This window comes from Oryzias latipes, chromosome 14 (assembly GCF_002234675.1).
Source record: "Oryzias latipes chromosome 14, ASM223467v1".
NCBI lineage: Eukaryota > Metazoa > Chordata > Actinopteri > Beloniformes > Adrianichthyidae > Oryzias > Oryzias latipes.
The window spans coordinates 25280995-25304969 of NC_019872.2; the positions used below are offsets into that span (position 1 = coordinate 25280995).

General features: G+C 38.3%; 3 protein-coding genes across 6 annotated transcripts in view; 2 read left to right on the top strand and 1 right to left on the bottom strand.

Moving 5' to 3' along the window:
* Positions 1-3804, bottom strand: part of LOC101164496 (ubiquitin carboxyl-terminal hydrolase 28) — a 32795-nt gene extending 28991 nt beyond the window's left edge. For 3 of the 4 annotated variants that reach the window (XM_020709129.2, XM_020709130.2, XM_011483920.3), the window contains exon 1: positions 3647-3803. In XM_020709129.2, coding sequence (XP_020564788.1) covers positions 3647-3691 — 45 coding nt within the window. In that variant the 5' untranslated portion in view covers positions 3692-3803. Of the gene's footprint in view, positions 1-3646 lie in introns of all 4 variants that reach the window. The other variant, XM_020709131.2, reaches the window with a different exon arrangement.
* A 1619-nt stretch (positions 3805-5423) lies between these two features.
* On the top strand, positions 5424-11618 carry htr3b (5-hydroxytryptamine receptor 3B). Its single transcript, XM_023962756.1, has 8 exons — positions 5424-5473; positions 6014-6058; positions 6366-6475; positions 7373-7542; positions 8247-8404; positions 9545-9755; positions 10083-10292; positions 10527-11618. The coding sequence occupies exons 3-8, from the start codon at positions 6366-6368 to the stop codon at positions 10790-10792; spliced, it is 1125 nt and encodes a 374-aa protein (XP_023818524.1). The 5' UTR covers positions 5424-5473; positions 6014-6058; the 3' UTR covers positions 10793-11618.
* Positions 11619-13401: 1783 nt separating this feature from the next.
* Positions 13402-23750, top strand: LOC101164994 (5-hydroxytryptamine receptor 3A-like). The gene is made up of 9 exons (XM_023962802.1): positions 13402-13438; positions 15053-15237; positions 16214-16258; positions 16409-16518; positions 16603-16772; positions 17069-17229; positions 18189-18399; positions 18510-18746; positions 21726-23750. The coding sequence occupies exons 1-9, from the start codon at positions 13402-13404 to the stop codon at positions 22034-22036; spliced, it is 1467 nt and encodes a 488-aa protein (XP_023818570.1). The 3' UTR covers positions 22037-23750.
* Positions 23751-23975: the final 225 nt, after the last annotated feature.

Sequence of the window (23975 nt, forward strand, 5' to 3'; positions counted from 1 at the left end):
TTGTATTTAATTGAATACATATTATTTATGTGTAGCTGCTGTAATTATTCAATGTTTGCAGCTCTTATGTGTTTGTGCAGACAAATTGTTGTCATCAAACCATCAGTTGGATGCAAGGCTGTGTGCAGCCTTTTTTTGTAAAATGTAACACGTGTAATACATGTTCTTTCTAGCTCAGTTTTATGCTATTTTTCTTTATTCACTTGGCCAGTTTGATCCTTCATTAATGGAGTTACGTGGATTTTAATAAGCGTTCAAAATTTAAAAGGATTTATGCTAAAGTAACAAGCAAACATATGTTTTCTATGCAACTGTAATTGTCACTTTAAACAGTTAGAATAAATAAATAATGAGTAATTTAACATTAAGGTGTAGGTATGTTTATTTTTGATTACATTTAGTTACATGTATAAGTTATATCTGGCCCTTTGAGGACAACCACTATACTGATGTGACCCTCGGTGAAAATGAGTTTGACACCCCTGCACTAGACAGTGCTCTGAACCTTTTTTTTTTTTTTTTTTCTTTTAACTTGTTCTGTCTAACAGCTGAGCAAACAGATTAGAGCTGAAGGCTTTTTGTGTTGGACAGGTTTTACTATCACAAAAAGAGGTTATATAGCTTCAAGAAACTAGAGTGTAGATTTGTATAAACCCCTTTTTGTCGTATTATTTTTTATTTATTTGTTACATTTAGTGTGTGTGGGGAGGGAGAGGGGAAGAATGTGAGGGGAGGTTGGAAGAGAGTAAAAGAAAGAAAGGTGAAAAGGGGGGGGATACAAGCACTGATTTGAATAAGTTATTATTTTAAGCTGTAACAATTATACCAGATCTGCTGGAAAGACAAATGTTACATAAAAGGTGAAAATCTGACACTAAGATGAGCGAAAAAAATCTGTCCATCAATACACTGTAGGTAAGGAGGAGGGATGAAGCAGACAGGGAGTGTGGCAGTGTGCACGTGCACGTGGGGGTGGAGATACATGCATGCTGCCGACGTGAACCGTGTGTTCATAAAGGGAGCCAGATCCTACCCAGCCAGACCAGCCAGACCAGGAGAGGGGAGGAGAGCCCCCCAGGCCAGAAGCCCCCCCAGCATCCGGACCCAGGCAGCCCGGGAGGGGAGGAGGAGGGGACCGCCCACCCCACCAGCCAGGCACAGAGAGGGCCCCCCTACAGGGGCCCCCCCAATGCCCAGAGGCACAAGCGAACCCAGTGTCCGGCCCCCAGGCAACAAGACAGGAGCGCTTAGCCGTACCAGGCGGCAGCCATTGGGGCCACCGGGCGCCGGACACCGAGACAAAGGCCAGGGACGCAGCCAGGGCCCCCGGAACCCATGAGCCGGCCACCACCCGACCGGCGCCCCGTCTCCGCAAGCCAGCCCAGGCACGCGACCTTAGCAACCCAGGGATCGCCACGCACCCACAGCCACCCCCCATAACCCTAAAACCCTACGCACTACAACCCCCCCCCCCCCCCCCCCCCCGCCATAATATCTGAGCCCCCCTCCCCAACCCTCTCAGTGCCCTCCCCTCTCTGTGATGGGGAGGGAAAGCCCCAGAGGGTCCCAGCGAGCCAGCCCCCAGGTCCGTCCTACCCATGCACTCACACACATATACTCACAATCATCTGGTTACCCTCCCTACCCCCGCCGCCACGCAGTAACCCCCCCCCCCAGCCGGCCTACCCCCAGCGCCGTATGCCCGACCCTTCCCGCAGCCGACAGGATACCCATAAGCCCGGCCGCCCTGAGAGGACCAGGCGGGTGAAGACCGGCCGCCCCCCCCCCGACCCCACCCATGTATGGAGGTGTGGGAGTGCTGTGTGTGTGCTGCAGGTAAAATAGGAGGTCACCAGTGTGGGGGGCTCCACCGCTGCCAAGCCGCAAAGCCCCCCACTCCGGGGTCCCTCTGTGAGTGGTGTGTATTTGCTGTGTGTGTGCTGCTAGCATGCAGTGTGTGTGTCTACAGAGGAAGTTAAAATTGTGGGGGGGGCCAGCGAAAGGTGAGCACGGATGTTTCACCGTGCCCCCCTCCACCAGACCCTCTCCACAAGGCCCTAGATGAATCAGAGTGTCTAATATGCAAGTAAAAAGCGGGGAGGAGGGCGGGTGCCAACGAGAACCCAGAGAGGGGCATCCCCAGTGAGCCCCGCCAGCATACCCCTCCCATCCAGATCCCGGGGCCCTATGTGCCTGTGTGCAATATTTGTTTGGGTGAGAGCGGGGAGGAGCGGGCGGATGGGCACAACCGGGGGAGAAGGCTCCCCCGAGCAACCGGCCCCCCAGCCGGCCGCGGTAGGCGCCCCCCCTCCCAGAGCGGCCGGGCAGCCAGAAACGGCAAGCCAGCCGCAGTTGGAGGCCAGAGCCTCGTGGTGCCGAGAGACAGGCAGCAAGGAAGGGTCCCGGTGCCAGAACGGAGGGGCAGGGGGTCCAGCCCCACCATTGGTCCAGTCCCACCATTGGTCCAGCCCCACCAATCTGAACCTTTTTTCTTCAATGATTTGTGATCTTCACTGGTGTCCATGGATTACATGAAATATTTCCACCTTTATCCACCTTTGTCATGGTAGGAATAACACGTCAAAGTAAGGGTGGGGTCATCTAAGATAGCACAAGGGTTAAATAGTGCTCTCAGCAGAGGGGAGGAGAGGGGCGGCGTTGCTCAATACAAAAGGTCCGGCCCACAACTACTGCAGCTCTGCGGAAACTGTGTCCTGGAAACAGCACAGTTTCTAATTTTTTTTAATTTGGTTATCTACGGCATGATTATAATAATAAAAAAACAAACAAAAAAACACTTTGACAACAGACCAAAAAACGATCAGAGTGGGACGTTAACCTACAAAACCATGACTGTTTCAAATACAGCATGGCTTGAGTCAGGTGATATATAAAGCTTGCTATTCTGACAGCAGGTGTTCATGTCATTGTAACCCTGTGCCACACACACATTTACACACACAGGCGGAGGCAGACCAGACTTATATGGAGACCAGGGGCTATCTGAGACCCACTTGGTGAGTCTCTATTTTCGTCCACAGACACGGATAGCACAAGCTTCTGTTTATCATTCCACTCACCGTGCCACTGGGCACTGGGTGCCACTCTTCCTCTTTACCCCAGACACACACCCCCAACAGCAAATGGAGCCAAACCTTTAGGTTTTTCATTTTTATTTTTACCTTAGACATACACCAGGCTTTTCTTTATTCCTAAAATTGATAAAATTCTGGGAACAAGACGTTTTTTTTTTCAAAAAAAGGTGCTTGTTAGCATTTGGTTTAATCTAGTTCAATAAGCTGTTTTCATGTAAAAACAAGAGGGAAATACTTTGATATTGTATGCATCTGTACTTCAAAACAAATGTGTCTATAAAAATGTGCAACAATTTTAAACGTGGAATGCAAAACGAACACATAATAATACACTGTAATAAATAAATAAATAAATATCAAATATAATTAAATAATATGCAAGATTTTTGTTAATTTTTTGTTTTTAAACATACTTTAATGTAAAAGAAATGCTTTCTGTCTGGTTTTGAAACTGAATCGACACATGTTGTTAACTTGACAGATATGCAGGTTAGAATTGTTGTGTTTGGTTAGTTTCCGTTAGTTTTTCACTCCTTAGATCTCGCGCTCACCGACTTCGTTGACTGATCTCCATTCTCTGTCTGTTCAGCAATCATTGCAGACCGAACCCCACTAATTTCTTCCAGTTTCGTCGAATCTTTGCGCTCAGTCCCACTCAAGCCAGCTCCATCCGTCAAGCGCCGCGAGCGACCGACAGACCCGGCAGCTGCGCGCGCTCACTGAGTCACTCAACAGCGCGCGGTCACAAGGGAAAGCACGCGCGTGACTAAACGGAGGAATAACTTTTACCCTCTGAGAAGTTAAATACTTTTAGAGAGTTATTTTTAGTTAAAAAATATCCATTCATAAGTTTCTGATAAGATATTTAACATATTATTTATTTTGTTAGTACTTGTTTGGATTGTACCACATGGGCAGGGCAGGGGTGTCTATGATTGGGGTCAAAGGGGGCCCCATTGAAAGCTGTGAGCAACCCCTGAGGCAATGACGTCCTCTGCTTTTAATTAGTGTTGTGGTCGTTACTTTCAAAATTTTGTAAAAATGTTGCTGTTATTCATGAATTAAATTAAATATCTAGTATTTGTTTGAATTATATTAAACATAAAACCCTATAGAAGTAGAAAACAGTTTAAAGAACATTCTACATTCAGGTGAGGGGCTATGTGGTGTAATTATGACTTTTATTTTGAAAGTTTGGTAAAAACATAAATCAAAGCCTGTATAGAGTAAAATAGATTAAAAGAAATATTGGTAGGGTATGTAAATAGGCTTGGACTATTTTTTTTAATCAGGCAGGCTTTATGTCAATTTCAAGATTGTGACAAAATACCTACCTTTCTTTCAATAGAAAATAAAAGGACAAAAATTATTGTTATCTTATTTAGTATTATTGTTTGCAATAATATCTGTTTTCATATTCTTCGTGTTGCTGTGATTGGCAACAAGTTTATCTTTTATAGAAACCAGTGGATGTCATAGCATCATTGTCTCTAAGGTGTTTCACTATCGTTCATATCCTGTTACCCCTGTTATGGAAAATCAATACTAGTCTAACCAACATGTCTGAGAGGCAGGTTTACTGTTCCTCTCAGTTCTGCTTCTGCTGAACTTATCACTGGAAACTGCATATTTAACTATTTACAGAGAAATATTTTCATGTAAATCTTGTAGACGAGCATTCTGATATTTGCTCAATGTCTCTCATTTGGATGATGCTGCTGTTTTCAGGTAAGACATTCTTTTACATTCAGAGACGGTGGCAGTGTGTTAATCTGATCTCAAAGAAAGGATTTACTCTTTATTCCAACATTATCCACTGATTTCCACTAATAAAGGTCATTTATATTTATATTTGATATCATTTTTTTTTAATAGAGAATATGTTTTAGAGTGTTTTTTTTATCGTTTGAGTGTTAAACCAGAGCACGATTGTTGTTTTGCTTTTTTGCGTATTGGTCCAAATTAAGTGTTGATGGTAAAAAAATATTTTATGAACTAACTAAACATCTTATTTGAACAGATACGTAGAATTGTAGTGATTCACTGTGTCTACTGTTATGCACAAGACAGGTTTTAATGTTTGTACCGCATTTTTGAGGGTAAAAAAACATTTCTTTTTTTTATGTAAACAGGGAAAAATAAAAAATGTGTGCACGGTAGTCTAACTTCTTGAATTGCTGCTTGCATGTTTTCTTCCCTCCCCTTAAGTTTCAGCTCACCTGGCTGATTGTTTACCGGTAAAGCCAAAGAGATCCTCACTAAACCAGCTAACCAGAACCCTCTTAAGGAACTATGACTCTGGAGTTCGACCCGTCCACAACTGGACCAGTACCACTACCATCTACATTGACCTTATACTGCAGTCTGTTCTTGAAGTGGTGCGTCAAATTTATTGATTTGATGTTTTTGCTATTGCATGGAATGATGCACACTTTTCCTATTGCAAAAAGACATTCAAAATCATTTAAATGTATGGTGGTGAATATAATTTTCTGCGACTCAAACATTTTTATTGTCCCCTAGTATTACATTTTTTTTATTTTTATATTTCATCATTGATGCTTTAGATGCTTCTGTAGCTTAATAGATTTCAAAATAAAGAGATAACAAAACAAAATAAATATAAAACAAATATTTAGAGTTAACTTCAAGATTCTTTAGCTTTGGCTTGAGCTACATTTACTGTATATTGCATGTAAAAAGAAATGCAAAAGTAGGCAATTAAGTTTAATTTTGCAGTTTAAATAAAATTAAAATCTGGATCTTTTCAGCTTTTCAGAAGTCAGTGATGAAGAACTTTGATAATAAATTACATTTGTCTGCTGATGACAGCACAACAGTATTTTTTTTAATCACAATGGACATAAAGACATAAAGACAAATATTTGACAATATTTTAAACCTGTTTTTTCTCTCAGGATGGAAAGACTCAGAGTATAACGACCAGTATTTGGTGCAGACAGGTATGTTTGCTGTCAATGTTCACTATCATTAGTTTTTTTCCACATATGTAATAAAAAAGGGGATATACCTTTTGACCATTTTTTTTTAAATTAAAATTGACATAATGTTTAAACATTTTGGTTTAATGTATGAAAATACTGTTTTGTGTAAAACTTTTACTATTGCAAATAGCAGCTGAAGTTTGTTTTGATGTCTGTTTCGCTCTTATTTGTCTTTGCCCTTTTGTTCAACTGTTTTCAGCATTTTTGACTTTGTCATCTTCAATAATTTTCTGCATTAATTTCTAATTTTTTCCACTATTTTTAGATGTGGAGGGATGAATTTCTCGTTTGGGACCCAGAAGAGTTTGATGGCATCAATGAAATTTCCCTTTCGTCCGATGCTTTATGGGTTCCTGATGTCATCGTGAGTGAATTGTAAGAAGTTCCAGAAACGTCTTTACTCACCTAAATTTTTTTTATTTATTTTTTTACTTTGACCAGCAAGATTAAATTCACTTTGTATATTATTGACTATAGGGATACATTTTTTAAACAGATTTACTTAGACCCACTTTGACCCAAAACTGTTTTTATAGCGTTCCCAGTTGTCTTTTAATTATAATTATACTATCTTCAGTCAAAATAAAGAAAACAGTTGTTTTCTAGGACATTGTTTCTGCAGAGCCTCCTTAATTAAATAGAACTTCACCTTTTAGTTGTGGGTGGGACTGATGGCGCAGAGTAAGCCCCCTCATTTCCCATGATTCCTTTGTTTACACTCTCTCCCACTGGCTTACAGCCCCTCACGCCCCCAACCTGACATTAGCGGTGCAACAAAAAAAGAAAGTAATATTGGAGCTATTCAGCTGTACAGCTTTGAGGCAGATACTATCTCAGACAAGGAAAACAAAGACGTAGATCAATTTGTCTCTTCAAGTGGATGCATCAGAATGGAGCAAGACGCTTGTGGCCAACTAAATGTAATTTTACATCACAAATAATTCTTCATATATGTCCTCCTCGATCATCAGAAAAACATCACAAGAAGATTAGAAGTTTAGAAGATGAATGAATTATTGGCTACTTTAAATGGCAATAAAATAAAAATTCTAAATTCTTAAAACTTGAAATTTGGTTACATACAAGGCTAACCAGTGAAATATATCAGTAATTTCCAGCAAATCTGAACAAAATTAAATTAAAGTCAAATTAGAGGAAACATTTTTGTTTTTTGAATGTAGCTGCAGTCATGGGTAGTGAGGCATGATCTCAAAGTGGACTATACTAAAATTCCCTTTTCTTTCTGTTCGCATCTATTTCCTGTGTTTCCAGTGTGAAGGAGGGAAAGTCACCTCCAATTCCTTATGTTTATGTCAACTCTTCTGGCTCGGTGAAAAACTACCGGCCCATCCAGGCGGTGCTGGCGTGCAGCCTGGAGATGTATGCCTTTCCATTTGACAAGCAGAACTGCAGCCTCACCTTTCGCAGCTGGCTTCACTCAGGTGTGTTTCATATCTTGTATGTACAGTGGTCAACAAACCAAAACATCTCATTGACTAACACTATATTATTTTTTTTACTGTTTTTACCACTCAGCTTCAAATTTCAGCAAGTTAGAAAAAGCCTTTGAAGAGAAATGACAACAATTTGAATAAATAGTTTTGGTTAATTTGTTTATTAAGTTTTAGCATGTCAGATAACTTAAAATAATGTTAAAAGTTTTATCTATTGCGTGAGTGGTTTATTTTTAAAAATACATTTAAAGCACATATTCTTATTATTCTGATGAAGAATTGCATTTAGGCCTACATTTAAAGACTTTTCTATGAAAATTGGATTAACCCTTGTGCTATCTTAGATGACCCCACCCTTACATTGACGTGTTCTCCCTACCATGACAAAGGTGGATAAAGGTGGAAAGATTTCATGCAATCCATGGACACCAGTGAGGTTCACAAATCATTGAAGAAAAAAGGTTCAGAGCACTGTCTAGTGGGTCTAGATGACCCACTCCCAATGTTAAAGTGCCTAGGATAGCACAAGGGTTGCAGTAAAAAAAGAGGTGGTGTTTTCATTTAGGAAAAAACTGACCAAAATGCATAACACTTACATAAAAAACACTTAAGCTCCAAAAAAAAAATCTAATTTAGTGTGTTTTGGTTTTATACTTGCTGCCTTATGATTATAATAATGTTTGTCTCTGCAGTGAATGAAATAGATCTGGCCCTGTGGAGGAGTGCAGACGCCATCGCTAATGACAAGCGGGAGTTCATGAATGATGGAGAATGGGAGCTGCTGTCCATTCCTTCACAGTACCGGCAGATCAGTCAAGACAACACGGATTACTCACAGATCCAGTTCAACGTATGTGTCATGTCGATTCACAGTATTTATGATTCAACTGGGAGTTTTAGAAAAAGAAAGGAAGAGGAATAAAATAGCCAGATTTAGATGAATTATAAGCCATTGCAGAATTAAAGCAGCTTTGCAACAGTTGATTACTCTGCACTCATGATTAGTGTGATCGCGGTCTAAAAACCCTTTCCCAGTGACCCCCCTCCCAGCTGTGTGTTAGAATTGTAAAGGATAAAGCAATTGGCTATGACCTTCACGGATTGAGCAGCGCCGATAATTCCAAATGATGAGAATGTGGCTGCTTCTGGCAAGGAAAGAGACGGTTAGAGAGCAAAGCCAATGAACTGGGGAGGGTGAGCAACCATAATGACACTGTCTCAGTGGCTGCCTGATCAATGGACCTCTTGTTAGTTGTCGGCCAAATGCCTCCATAGCCCGTTGCAGGTGGAGATCAGGGGTTGAGAGGGCTGTTATTTATTCAGCTTAGAGAACGAGGACGTTTTGGTGACGGGACTGCTCGTGTTTCACTGAAAAAGCAAAGATTTGGATCTAATCTTTATGAAAGTTAAAATACTTGTTCAATTCAATTCAATTCGTTTTTATTTGTACAGCCCAAATTCACAACAACAGTCGTCTCGATGGGCTTCGAATCGGTAATTGAAAAAGTGAAACATGAACTCAAAAGGATCATGAATACATATAATTCAATAGGAACTTGTGTAAAATACATTTTAAAAAAGGAAACGAAAATAAAAATGTGTAATTTAGTTTAGTATGAACAGATCATTTTCACATTTTTTGAATAAACACACTGCATAAACTGAAAGTAAAAAGGCTTTTGTTTCAAGAAAAACATGTCTTATTTCCAGTCTTGCAAGAAAAATAATCTTATCGAAGAAGTTTTTCAATAGCAAAAAAAGAATCTTAATTTAAGGAAACTAATCATCTTTATTTGTTAAGCGCTGTAACACAGTAGAAAAATGGAAACAAAGTGCTATACATAAAAGCTAAACATATCAAAAAACTGTTTTCCTATATAAAATCTGAGAGTAAATAAAATCTTAAAGTTTTATTCAAACTGGAGTTTCTGCTGAAAAGCATCAAAATGAAGGTTGTCTTCTCAGTTTGTTGCTCTTGTGTTTGTTTTAGCTGTTGATCCGCCGGCGCCCCCTGCTGTATGTAGTGGGCCTCCTCATCCCCAGCATCTTTTTAATGTTGGTGGACGTGGTCAGCTTCTACCTTCCTCTGGACAGTGGCACGCGCATCGCCTTTAAGATCAGCATTCTTCTGGGATACACCGTCTTCAGAGTCAACCTCACTGATGACCTGCCTGCTTCTGCTGTCAAAACGCCGCTCATAGGTGGGAGAACTCACTTTTGCGTTGCTGATTCTTCTAAATCTACCATTTTCTAAAAACAATATTCAGAAAAACGACAAAAAACTGTAGCATTTCAGAAAACTGCAAAGCTTTTTCTTAAACTAAATTTGTTTTATTCGATTCGGATTTTGAATTTTGCTATCAGAATAACAGCAAAATCTAGAAAAACAGTGACATCACAGTAAGATGGGAGCTCAAAAAAAGTTATTTTTGAATCTAGAAAAAAAAAAGTCATGATACCAAAAGTGCCTTTGTGTTTTTATTAATAAGAAGCGTGAACCTTTTCTAATTTTAATGTATTCTTCCCAGGTGTTTTCTTCGTGGCATGTAAGGCTATGTTGATGCTCAGCCTCACTAAGTCAATTTTGGTGGTAAAACTGCTCCATCACAGTGAGAAGGAGGTCAAGCAGATGTCTTTATCCGCCTGCCTGCTGGACAAGTACGGTTCTGCTGGTCACAGCTACACTGACAGCATTTTCACTTCCATCAAAACCCTGGATCACATCAACCAGCCTGAAGGTATGAGCTAAAATGACACATCATCTGGTAGTAGAATTTGCGATATGAGGGTTTATTTCATCTTTTTTTTCAAGCTTGTTAACCAAAAACAACATGGCAAACAACAGATTTTAAAAACTGCAGATTTTCTGTGTGAAGAGCTGACAAATTCTCTTAGCATCTCTTTAAAAAAATAAAATAAATAAATAAAAGAGTTGTGACTCATTGTTTGTAATGTCTTTCCTCTCTGCACAGACTTTGATGTTGACTACTCACTGGAGGAGGATTTGTTGTCCCTTAATGAGATCCAAGAAGTCCCCTCTGGGCTGGAGCGGCTCCTCCAGGAGCTGGTCTCCCTCCGTTTGGGTTTTGCCCAGGAGGACAGCGAGTCCTTGGCTCAGTCGGAATGGCTATCCCTCTGCTTGCGGCTCGACTGCTTACTTTTTCGCTTTTATCTTTTTGTCCTTGCCTTGTATACAAGCACTTTGCTGCTCCTGTGGGCCAGCTGGAGCTTTGCTTAACCTGAAAACATGTTGACATGCAGGATTACTTTTAAATGGTACAAACAGCTTTATGTCTGCAACGCTAAATACAACCATTCTGAATTATGTTGGAAAACCTTTTTTGCAAATCCTTAAATACTGGTTGAATTTCTTTTTATTTCCAAGAACGAATATATTTTGTAAAAACTCAATATGAAATTATATCTGGATTTTACTATAACACCAGCTTGATGTGTAATCAGCCCAGTCCCATGCTTAATATTCACATACATGTGTGCTAAGACTCTGCAGCTTAAATTTGTTGTTTTCCATAGGTATGTTTTTCATTTTGAAAATCTGAAAAAAGTTGGTTTCTTTGTAAATTAAAAATATAATAAAGAAGTGAATATAAAAGCGACAGACCATCAGTCACTCTCTTTCTTTTACCATCAATAGATGCTCAAAAACCGGGGGTAAAATCCAACAGGAATAAGTCTGAAAGTCCCACAGTCACGACTGAATCAAGGACTGAGTTTGTAGGGGGAAGTGTTATGGTATGGGAATGTTTAGCTGGACTTAGGGTTTAGGATTTGCACAGAGTGAGAGGTTCCATGAACATTCCAACCAACACACCGCACCATGCATGTCCACCTGGTATGAGCCTAATTGGTCAAAAGTTCATCCTGCAAAAACAAACACAAGCTCCGAACTACCTGGAGACAAAAGAACAACACGGTGACTTTAAGAAGAAACATTCCATACAGAGTGTATCTGAAAATCTCTGTGGTAATAGATTAAGAGTTAATGTTGAATGTAAAAACTATTATATTTTTCCTTTGATTGATAGTAAGGAACACGTTCACACATTTAAAAAAAAATAGTTAAATGATCTACATTGTTTTTAAAAATTGAACAGAAAAAAATACTAAACAAAAATGTACTGAAAACAAATTCCTTCAAGACAGATAAATCTTTTAAATTGTTTTTTTTCCTGATGATAAATGTAAGAAGCTGACATGAATGAAGTTTTAAATGTAATCAAAGAGACAGAACAAAAAAGTGATTATTTAAGTCATTGCGTGAATTCCTTTATTTCTTATTACTATATTTTTATCCATTTGTGTAGCTACACACTATGATAACAAAAAATCACAAATTACATTTACGCTTAATATCTCAAATTATGTTTCCATAACAGTTTATTTCTGTTAGGTAACATCAGCCCAACAAAGGTCTGTCATGTTTCCTGGTAATAAAAATTCTAATAGCTGAAACTGTCCAGGAGACATTTCTCTGGAGAAATCAAACTGTTGTTCTGATGGTGATGATGATAGTATTTCGATTATTATCATTTATTGCCACAAAACACAGCAGTGTTTTGAGCTCAACTCTGAATACATGAATATCAGACATGCATCACAGAAAACATATAATACAAATATCTTAGAAGTTACATGTTTTAAGACTACACCATTACAATGCTAGTTTTTATGCATTTAATTGATGTTTTATGTAAATCACCATAAAACAGGATTGAGAATCCATGGAACAAGTAAAATAACATTTTCCCTGAAAACTAAACTGTTTAAGGTCTTTTTTTATAACACGTACTAAAAAAATATATGAGCACAATAAGAAATCTAGTCTAGAAAGTGATAAAATGTTGTTTTTTTTGTTTTTTTTACTGCACTTGACTCTTAATTAACTCCTGGTACTTTTTTCAGCCAAGTGATTGTTGGCTTTCTTTTGAGTGAGACTCCAAACAATGAGGTGAATTTAGTATTTTTAATGTCGGATTACTGTTAAAGAATGGGTTGCGAAACAATACTTATACAATCAGAACAATATACATATATCTATATATTTTTTTTTAATTACACAAAAACTCCACAATAAGCTGTAAAAAAACAAAAACACCACAATTCTGAGTTGTAACTTTTGTCATTTTCCACTGCAAAAAACAAACTGTTTTGTGTTATATAACTAAGATTAAATGTGTAGAGACAAATTAAAAATGTATAAATCTAGAACCAAAGCAAAGAAAAGGTAAAAAAAACAAAAAAAACAGGCGAAGCTCCACTGAACTACAGGTTTTTCAGTGTTCCAAGGGTTTATTCAAATGAGTGTCAGTATTATGAGTCATAACTCTTAGTATCGCTTTGTTATGACAAACATCTTAAAGCTAAAAACTCTTTGAAGCCTTCATTGAATTTTGAATGAAAACTACAGTAATGGGGGGGGGGGGGGGGGGGGGGTCAGTGTCCTTCTCACATCAGTAGAAAGACCAGTGAGATTCAGAGAATACCATAGGTTAATGTCTTTACACCTTTTTGTCAAACATGCACACATATGTATTAGACAGTTACATTATGGTCCCTTTTGATTGATGCTTTCTGAGGCATTTGGAAATAATCATCAAAATGCTCTGTTGATTTTAGTTCAGACCATTTACTTTTACAAGACTTTGGTTATATTTACGTACAGACATCTACAAACAACTAAAACAGTGAAAAGACGTCAATGTTTACTCAGACTTCCATCTGCAGGTGAGACGACATCCTGCCTAATAGCTTTTTAATTGACTATCACTGTCATGCCCTTCTAGTGATGTTGCATTACTTAATGAAATCATTTCTCAGATGGGAAACATGATCCACTCTCAGCAGCCCTGGGAGAGCGTCTGTGGTTTTTCCGCTCCACTTATCACAGTCAGCTGCTGCTTTACTGAACGAGGAGGAGTGGCGTCGCGGCAGATTGATGCTCCCTCTTGACCCGATTGACACTAACAAGATCTCATCGTGGATGAGGGTGAAGTGATGCATATAGTCGACGGGTGTGTTAAGGATCCCGTGGCCTTTCATCAGAGTGACTTTGAACAGAAAACAGAGGTGGACCAGAGCCATGAGACCCTCATCCGCCTGGGCATTGCTTCTTTTCATTCTGATTGATGGAGCATTAAGAGCATGCACAGGTACAGGAACTTCTGATTTTTTATTTTACTTGCAAACGTTCTGTGATGTTTTTAGCTTATTCTAGATATAAAAGCATCTTCACTTTTAAATTAAAGTTCTTTATGAAAGCTTTTCAACCACTAAGCAAGTGGCATTATTGGATCATTTCAGTTGAGTCGGCAGCATGTATTTTGTGTCAACATTTATCAGAGTAACATAAATGTCTTGCTTGTTTGTAGATTACCAGACTAAAAAAACAGCACTGCTTTTAATAGACCTGTTCCAATAACACGCTTCAGTTTAAGATGCTGATAAGGCTTAAGTGCTTGATGCGATAAAGTCAAAAAGAGCAGAATTGAACAACTAAAAACGAAGACATTTTATTAGGTTAAGACAAATAAAACATTTGGAGCTTTCAGAGGATTGCCACCAAGAACGTGGGCATTTTTTTTTAAAATCAAGATTTTATTCTGAGCTGCAAACATTGAATTAAGATCAAGTTTTTAAGAGCTGGGTATTTAAATCAACTGTAGCCCGACTCATGGGAAGAAATCTTTATGTAACAAAAATAAAAAGGTGCAATAAAATATTCTACAAAATGTTTCTATCCCTTCCTGCATATATTGCAAATGAAATCCAGGAAATTCACCAAACCGCCCTAAATGTCGATCATAACTCCGGACCTGATTTCACTGCTTATGGTAATTTAAGGCTATTGGTTTCTCTTAGAAAGCAAAGAACTTAATTTGACCGTAGGACAGACTTTACTCCAGTTTCGGCAACTAGTAACAGATTCTCTGAAACTGAACAAAAATGTTATAAGATGTCTACAGATGTTGGCTATGAAGGCTACAATGGGATTATTAAGTTGCAATGCCTCAAACACAGAAAACTTCTATTTCTACGATCGTCACCTTAGAAATTTTGAAGCCATTATTAACATTTTCAAAAAAATATTTGTGGGATTGTTTGAAAATGATAACATCATTACAGTGAACTGATCCAGACTGGACAGACAATAGAAGCATCTTTATGCGTTTGGATGTTTTGTATTTTAGTTGCTGAGGTCTGCTTTTGCTGTTGTGATTTGTGTTGTTTATTGGTTGGTTTTCCAAACTTTGTGTGCTACATGTCAAATTTCAATAACATAATTTGGAAAAACAGAAAATAAAGACATTTGATGACATTTTTACATGAATATGCACTAGTTTTGAAAATCCAATCAGAAGACCAAAGTCTGTCAATTCTTCATGTAGTTGAACCTTCTTTAACAAAATAATGACCCACTCTTTTGCTTATGAATAAAGTATGTCAAAGCAAACGCTTAACCCCTTTTGTGTCTTTTCAGCAAAAAAACTGGGCAGCAGCAGCAGCAGCAGCAGCAGCAGCAGCGGACGGTTTGCCAACGCTACTTTGGTGCGTCTGTCTGAGTTTCTGAGTTCAGGATATAAGAAAGGCGTGAGGCCGGTAAAGGACTGGAGGACGTCCACCATCGTTGCTATAGACCTCATGGTTTACTCCATTCTCAACGTGGTGAGTTGGAACTCATGCATGTCTTTAATCAGTGCTGGTGGTTGCACACTAGCTTTACACATTTGCATCTTTGATGTCATTTTGTAACTAGAGCGTTTTAGTCTTTATTTAATGTAATTCTGTAAAACTGCGGTTTATATAAACTGGAGTTTGGACTGAATTGAAAAAGGGTTTTGGACTTTGGCTGTTTTTGAACTTTGCATATATAGTGAATTATCGTTGCACCTATGTGTATTTATTTGATCAGTTCTAAATAAACACATACCTTAATAAATACGTAATCTAAGCTCACCATGTTTCGCATCTATGCTGGCAAAATAGTACTTTTGTGTTTGAAAAACTTTAACCCTTAGCAGTCTTTGTCCTCACATGTGAGTTTTCCAATAGCATCTTACATTGGTTTCAGCTATAGACAGTTTACATTCACAAATTTAGCGTAAAGATTTTAAAGAGTTTCTATTTTGAAACCTTTGGTTAAAGCCCAACATAAAAAGAGCTATGACACATTTTTATGACACCCTTTGAATAAACCTTTAGAACATTGAATAAGCTGTAGTTCAGTGATTTATTTAGACAATTTTCACATCGTTTTGAATTTGTCTTGGTTTTGATTTAAGCTTTATACATTTTTAGTTTGTCTCATCATGTTTGATCTTTGTTAGACAACATAAAAATATTTCAATCCAAATTGACAAGTGAGATTTTTGGGCAGTTTCAGTTTCTTTGTGGAATCGTGTTATGAAAGGAAAACTATAATTATATATATATATATATATATATAAAAAAAACAAGAATCTGGGGTTTTGACTAAATATTAACAGAGCAAATTGTGAAGCCAAAAACTTTAAAAAGACCCCGGACTTCTAAGGGTTAATGGTTATTTATTCAATGACCAGACCAGCCACCAGCAACCTGATATCTTGCATCAAATTATGTGTTTTCAGTGACTCTGATTTCTTCATGTTTTCCTCTAAAGGATGAGAAGAACCAGGTTTTGACAACATACGTGTGGTACAGACAAGTAAGAAGGATGAGCGATTCAGATATTCATATGATGAGCAATTTGTCATTTTGTCGATCTAAATAGTAGCGACATTCCTCAATAAAACATTGATGCATTACCTCTTTTTTACATTTTTCAAGCACCTTTCTTTGATGTTGATTATTGCAGTCGTGGACGGATGAATTCCTGGTGTGGAATCCGGAGGATTTTGAGGAAGTCAAACAAGTTTCTCTTCCCACAGCTAACGTGTGGGTCCCCGACATCCTCATCAACGAGTTGTAAGAGTAATTGTTAATGGTTTGTGAGCCTTTCGCTTTGTTCCTCCCAGCATCGCTGTTGTCACTTGTGTCTGTTATCTCCAGCGTGGATGTGGGGAAGTCTCCAGACATCCCTTACGTCTATGTCACACACGATGGGCTGGTGCGAAACTACAAGCCCATCCAAGTTGTCACAGCCTGCACTCTCAATATCTACAACTTCCCGTTTGATGTCCAGAAATGCAGCCTCACCTTCCAAAGCTGGCTGCATACCAGTAAGGAGGTCTTTATTAACTGAATTAGTGGCTCAGGAGATGCTTTTGTTGTTTAAAAATGAGCACAGTTAAAGGTAAAATTGTACCACAAGTGATTGGAATTTATGCGTTTGCAACACAAAAAGGCAAGTTAGGAGAAAGCTACCTGTAATTGATGTGTTTCACGCAGCTCCTCTAAGTCCAGAGCAGAGCAGCTGGTTTGCTGCCCCACGCTGGGATCTGTGCTCACAGAGCAGGGTTGTTAGGTGAGGGTTGATGTGTTTCATGCCGGCTCAGATGTGTTGTTCCATTTGTAGTTGATGACATAAACATCACTCTGATGCGAAGCCCTGAGAAGCTGAGGGACGACAAGAGTGTCTTCATGAACCAAGGGGAGTGGGAGCTCCTCCACATCCTGTCCAAGTACAAAATCTTCAGTGTGGACAATGACGACTATTATGCAGAGATGAAGTTCCATGTAAGCTTATGAATTTCTGAACATTGAACCTTATTGCAGTCTCATTTTTAAATGTATTTGGCTTAAATTAGATTTTGCACAGGTATTTTTGTTTTTACATAACACCAAAAATGACAACAGATGATGCTGATACTTTCCCTCATAGATTTTAATTATCTATAGCAGGAGTCTGTAACCTAAAATGCTAATATGAGCCATTTGTGTCAGTTTCCTACCAAGCAAAATGCTACCAAGTCCCACGTTATTGTTTAGAAAACACTTTGTTTCTGTGTCCATTACGATACTAATTCCAAAATGCTTTCAAATATTTACAATCATTGAATCATCAAACAGTGTTACATACTATTTTAATGTAAAAAACTTTATAAAACTTATTTTCCTTTCAAATACCATGGTTCCTTTCAAAATAAAATCCACCCCGTGTCAAATAGGATCCTCCTAATGTTTCAAAGTCAAGTCAAACATCATTTTTACTATTAGTATTACTTTGGCATATCATCATCCTATGTCTTCTTATACTTCTAAATTTATACACGACAACATTGGTGCAAATTCCTTTTTTTCTGTGCAATTTCATACATGTAAATGCTATTCTATACTTTAAGATCTTTGCCTCTGAACAGCAACCAGATTCTGTTGTGCAGCAGAAGGTAGGAATATGTGCTGTAAGCTTATTCTAATAACATTATCATAATTTAGCTCATATTGCTTTAAAAACCCAGTCCTCAATCATATTTTTAGCTTTTTTCTTGAAAGCCAAGGAACCGCCATGGAGGGATAAAAGAGCTGAATGTCGCTTCAGAACCGTGTTCTTTTCCCACATCGACTCATTTGGGTTCAAAAACAGTTTGTGTATCCATTTAAAGGCACTAAAATGAAAGCCTCCACAAAGAATTATCAATCTTTGCTTTTGTTGTGGACATATTTTTTCAAAAACCATACCTGGCTTTTCTTTTTAGGTGGTGATCCGGCGGCGGCCATTGTTTTACACCGTGAATCTGCTTCTGCCCAGCATCTTCTTGATGGTGATGGACGTTGTTGGCTTCTATCTGCCGCCAGACAGCGGAGAAAGAGTTTCCTTTAAGATCACTTTGCTGTTAGGCTACTCGGTCTTCCTCATTATTGTGTCTGACACTCTGCCTGCCACAGCCATAGGAACGCCACTGATAGGTAGTCGACCATTCAGAGAAGATTTTCTTTAAAGCATATATAGACATTTTTCATCAAAAATAATCACATTTTAATGTATACAAACCTAGTATTACTTCCCCGTCCTGCAGGCGTGTACTTTGTGGTCTGCATGGCCCTGCTGGTGATCAGCCTGACGGAAACGGTTCTGATTGTGCGCCTGGTTCACAAGCAGGACCTGCAGCCGCCGGTTCCCCATTGGGTGAAGTACCTGGTTCTGGAAAGAGCTCCTGTCCTTTTCTGCATCCGCAAGAAGCACCGCCTCTGTTCCAGACTGTCCTCCCAGGCCTCAGACCTGGAGCACTACAAGGAAAACAACTATGGGACAGGTAAGGTACATAGGAGAGTTTTAGTCAAGTGAAAGAATAAAGCGGTTAGAAAAAAGGAGGCGTTTCCATTCAGTTATTTTATTAGACAACTTTCTCATTGACTGGATGTTTTGTTTGTATTATTAAATAACATGAAAAAACTAAACATTTTACTTGCATGGGATAAATACCCATTGAAAAAGTCAAAAGGAAAAAAAGTGAAAACAAATAAATACAAAAAAAAGAAATTGGTCAAAAGGTAACATGAACTTTTTATTATGTTATTTTAGTTTATGCCAAACCTGTTATATAAAGAGGAAAAGATTTTTTTTTTATTAATATATTACATATTTGAGTGTTTTAAATAACATCTCCTCTTGGGACAGTTTAAAGTCAATAATTTAATGAAAGCATTTGAAAAAGAAAATAAATTCATGTTTTTGTTCCAAAATATAAAGTTTTTTTTTTTTTTTACTTTTTAGATCTTTGAGACAGTTTAAAGACGCACTTCGATGAAATTGTGGAAAATGTTCATTGTTTTTAACATGTTCTTGTGGCATTTGTCTGACGATGTCGGGTTCGAGGCTTGATGAGCATGAAGGACCTAAAATGCAGAGATGGGAGGCACACGGTTCCAAGTCCAGAGGTTTATTAACAAACACAATGTGCTGCTAAGCAGGAAAACAAAACAAAACAAAACTTACTGTAGGTTAACCAGGTAAACAGACAAACAGGGCAGAAGACGGTCAGGGAAAAGACAGTCTGGACCGGGGGCCTGTTTCAGAAAGGAGGTTAAGTGTAAACTCTGAGTGCATTAACCCTGAAATCAGGGAAACCCTGGGTTTTCCGTTTCAGAATGGGAGGTTTGTTAAACCAGAGAAAGCAGAGTAAGTCAAACCCGTTTCTGAAAGAGAGGTAACTTCTACTCGGAGTCCGTATCCATGGTTACTTATGCTGTGAACCTAACCTGGTCGGGAGCAGGTTTTATTCTCCAAACTCAAAGTTTATGCCGGTCCCCTCCCCTTTTTAAAGACGAAGCGGTATTTTTCGCTTTAACCTTCATTGCCCAAATGTCCGTCACACAGAGACGGTCTAAGTGACAAGAATGGCTTGTTCTTTTTTGGAGGACCCAATAGACGAGGAGGCTGCATTAATTTGTAGAGAATTACATTTACGAGGATTTTGAGAAGACTCGATTTTTTTTTTTTCACTTTTAGCTGCTGCCATGTTCTTTTAATTCCTGCAGGATTGCATCTACATGAAAATGAAATCAGGGACATTGAATTAGATTAATGTAACAATTACTTTTTGGAAACACAATTTGCTAGCACTGCTTACTTTCTTAATCCCATATAAACCTATACCACTTGATCAATACAAGGGTAGTGTTGCAGCGTGTGTGTGCTGAGCGGGGTGCGAGCCACGAGAGAGAAGGGGAGGGGCGATTGCAGGTGCAGATGGGTGCTTGGTATATATTGTGTATTCGGAGGACGGAGCACTTAGTTAAATAAAGAGAAGGTGTCATTCCCAGAATAACTGTTTTGGAGTCATTCTTAATCCGCTCTGGAGGTTGAGGGTTTCGAACGGGAAGTGAACCCCGAAGGAGAATTCCCTTCGGCCCTGAAGGAAATCTCCCCTGCGCTTCTGACCACGGTCGGAAAGACGAGAGAAAAGAAAGGAGAAGTCTTCGCGCAGCGAAAGGTTCAACAGTAGACAAAAATTCACTGTTAAAAACACAATTGCATGTATTAATATTAAACTGACCAATGTTTGCAAGAGGGGAAGGTTAACAAGAAAGTCCTTTAACATTACCGACATTAAATGCATTTCCCCCCAGATTGGTTCTGTACACTATGCAGCATTTCATGCATTTACACCAGGAATAACACTTCAAAAGTACTCCTAAATATCCCCATTTTTTATTTCACACCGTACGCTATTTAAAAAATTATTACAGTCAATATTTTATGACAATGATTTAAATGCAAACTTAGGCATTAACTTGAGCAGCTATGTTTTCCCACGCTAACTGTCTCTGTTTTGCAGATGCAGCGGTGTTGCTTTTCTTCCGGAATATGTGCTCATATTCACTGTAACTCTGCAGCAGCACGTCAAGTTCAGCTGGCGAAAAATACGCAGACCTCTTTTTTTCACGGTTGCCATGGTGACTCGTGATATCTGCGCTCCATTGATAATGGCTTCTTATAGTCGCGGTGCTCACGCTCACCTCCGAATCAGTCCACTCAGAGTTGATTGATCTAACTCGGATCAGCTTCTCTGAAACAGAAAACTCAGAGTTGTTAATCTCCCGATTGACCAACTCGGAGTTCAAGTTCAACCTCAGAGTTGGTTGAACCTCCTTTCTGAAACAGGCCCCAGCACAAGACAAGACTCAAATACAAACAGAACTGACAAGACACAGGTGAAAACGATCAGGAGAGATTTGGACCAGGGAAGTAAAACTCAAAACCATGACATGCAGGAAACCTTTAAAAATAAAACAGGAAACAGAACTCAAACATGACAGAAACAAAACTTACAACTGAGGCAAGAAACTCAAACCATGACGGACGATGGGGGACATCAAAAAAAAAAAAAAAAATAATAATTGTAATTAATAATTACAATTAAGCTCAAAATTGCAATTTTGAGCTTAATTGTTTATTCTAATTGTTGTGAATCAGGAAGATACTTACTTTAAAATTCTGATCTCATCCACCTGTAAATGATGATGGGGAGTGGCGGTGGGGTTGTTCTGTGCCAACAGTTTAGCCACAACTCAGAAACCAATTTCCAATCTGCAGAAGCTATGTCTTAGAAAATGACACTTATGTATTTTAGTTAAAAATGGTAAAACCATAATCAAAAGACCATTGGGAATATTCAAAAAAGGATCAGTGTGGGTCATGCATGAACATGAACATTTGTTAGAATCATCCTGGCCTTTGCCCAGTGAATGAAAGTGTATGCAATTCATCCAAATGTCATCTTGTCCTGCAGCCCAGTGCACCCTCCACCATACCTGTGAGATGGGCCAAAGGCACAGCCAGCAGGAACGAGATGTTGGGATGCTTGGATTGCGTCCCCCCTCATCCAGGGACATCAACCCACCGGTCATGGACAACATCCTGCAGGAGGTGACGGCAATACGCGGCTTCCTGGAGAAGAGGGACAGGTGCCGGGAAATTGCCAAGGAATGGCTCCAAGTCGGCTACGTGTTGGACGTGCTGCTGTTCAGAGTCTACTTGGTGGCCATTGTGGCCTACAGCATCACACTGGGCACCTTGTGGTCAGTTTGGCAGGTCGCCTGAGCGTTGCTGCTTTACTGATGTGAATGTAAACTCAGTGGATGTCGCATTGCTTGAGTTAGTGGCTCTATCCGCTACAAAGCAGTGGGAAATAAAGGGGTCCTCAAAAAGTAATTTAACTGGCTAAACGTCTACAGTATGAGGGCTCTATTGGCTTTCAGTGGCAGGTTTGATGTGATGACATTGCTTTGGGCATTTATGTTTTACGCCAGATCACATACGTAGAGGGTCTGCGGCACTAAAGTACAATGGAGATGCTTCTAGGGGTTTAATGGAAATCGTCGGTTAAAGACAAATGATGTTATTACATCCAGATAAAACATATATGGATAATTTTAAAGTTTGTATTGAAATAAAAAAAATCTAAGATTTATTCATCTTCATCTAACCAGGTCAAACCCATTGAGATCAGCACACGTCACAAAGAAGAATAACAATAATATAATAAACGTATACGGTTGGAATTTGAATTCTAAATTTAAAATTAAAGAAAAAAAAGTGACATAAACGTGAAAAAATATCAGAAAAAAGGTTGGTGCCATAAAACAAAAGTAAAACATTATGAAAAAAAAACACTAAAATATACAGTACAGCTTTCACATACTATCCTCTTGGTCAGTTATTTGGAAAAATATTTGGAAATTAAATATAAATGAAAAAATATCAAAATGTTATGGAATTGGTGATACTGGGAGACATTTAAGTGTTAATATCTTTATGTGTAATGCTCTATATGCACAACTTGGAAGTAAATATATAATGTAGTGCAAAAATATTTTTGGCTCTCTCTGAGATGATAAATTGTGCTAAAAAATGCTAAAACATTGCAAAACATGGTGTCAATGTTCAAGAGTGGGATGGGTGGGCATTGTATGTGTTTTATATATATATATATATAAATTAGATGTAACAAACTATTAAACTTTACTGGTAATGTTTTTTGTTTTTGTCATTTGTTGAAATTATGTACTAAAAATTACTTATTTAGCCACAGAATGAAACCTCTTAAAAAAAACTTAGCTTCATGGATTGTATTATCAAAAAAAGTCCAACTTTTATTACAGTAATTTTTTAACAATAAAAGTAGTCCTACTTGTTACAGGAAAATTAAACTGCTTGTTATGCATTATAAATTTAAATGATCATAAACGTTATTATACATGGTTTAATGATCATGAAACAGTTGCTGTAAAACTGGGTCATTAGAATACGTTTAGCACAGATCAGATGTTATTTGTTGTATACAGTAATATTACAACAGAGCACTGTTGTACACCGATAAAAATACAGATAAAAATAAAAAAGGGAACTCCCTGATCTTGGCTCTTGGCAAACCAAAAATTCCATTTTGAGTTAAACAGATTTAAAATACGCATACGTTTATAACGTCAGCATATTATATAGATATGCAGCCATGAGCAAAACTCAACATTTTTAATTTTTTCATCCTTCAGAGGAGCTTCCACAACCTGTAGTTCTTCACATCCGCCACAGGAGGGCACTGTGTACAACTGCATCACTTTTGTCGAGCAGGAAATAGACAGCCCTGTGGACCATGTTAAGTCACACTTTTGGTGTAAAAGCTTTTTTTTAAATTTTTTTATATAAAGTTGCAAAATGTATTAATGCTTATTAGTAGTACAGCCTTCAGATGTATACATTGCACAATTGTATTTTTTAATACTTCTGACAACAGGATAAAAATCTTCATGACTAATTGTTTACTGTCGTTTTTAGAACTATATATAAAAACAAAAGCATTTTGGGAACACCTAAATATCAATTAAAGTTTTGTAGATTGGAAAAAAACCATATGAATAAACTTGAGGGTTTATAATAAACCGAAAAATCAAATTTGATGTGATGTTGCTCAAAAGTTTAGTCTGACATGCTTTACTAACCCCATTAAAATATTTTGAATTCAAACTCCACAGGTCACATG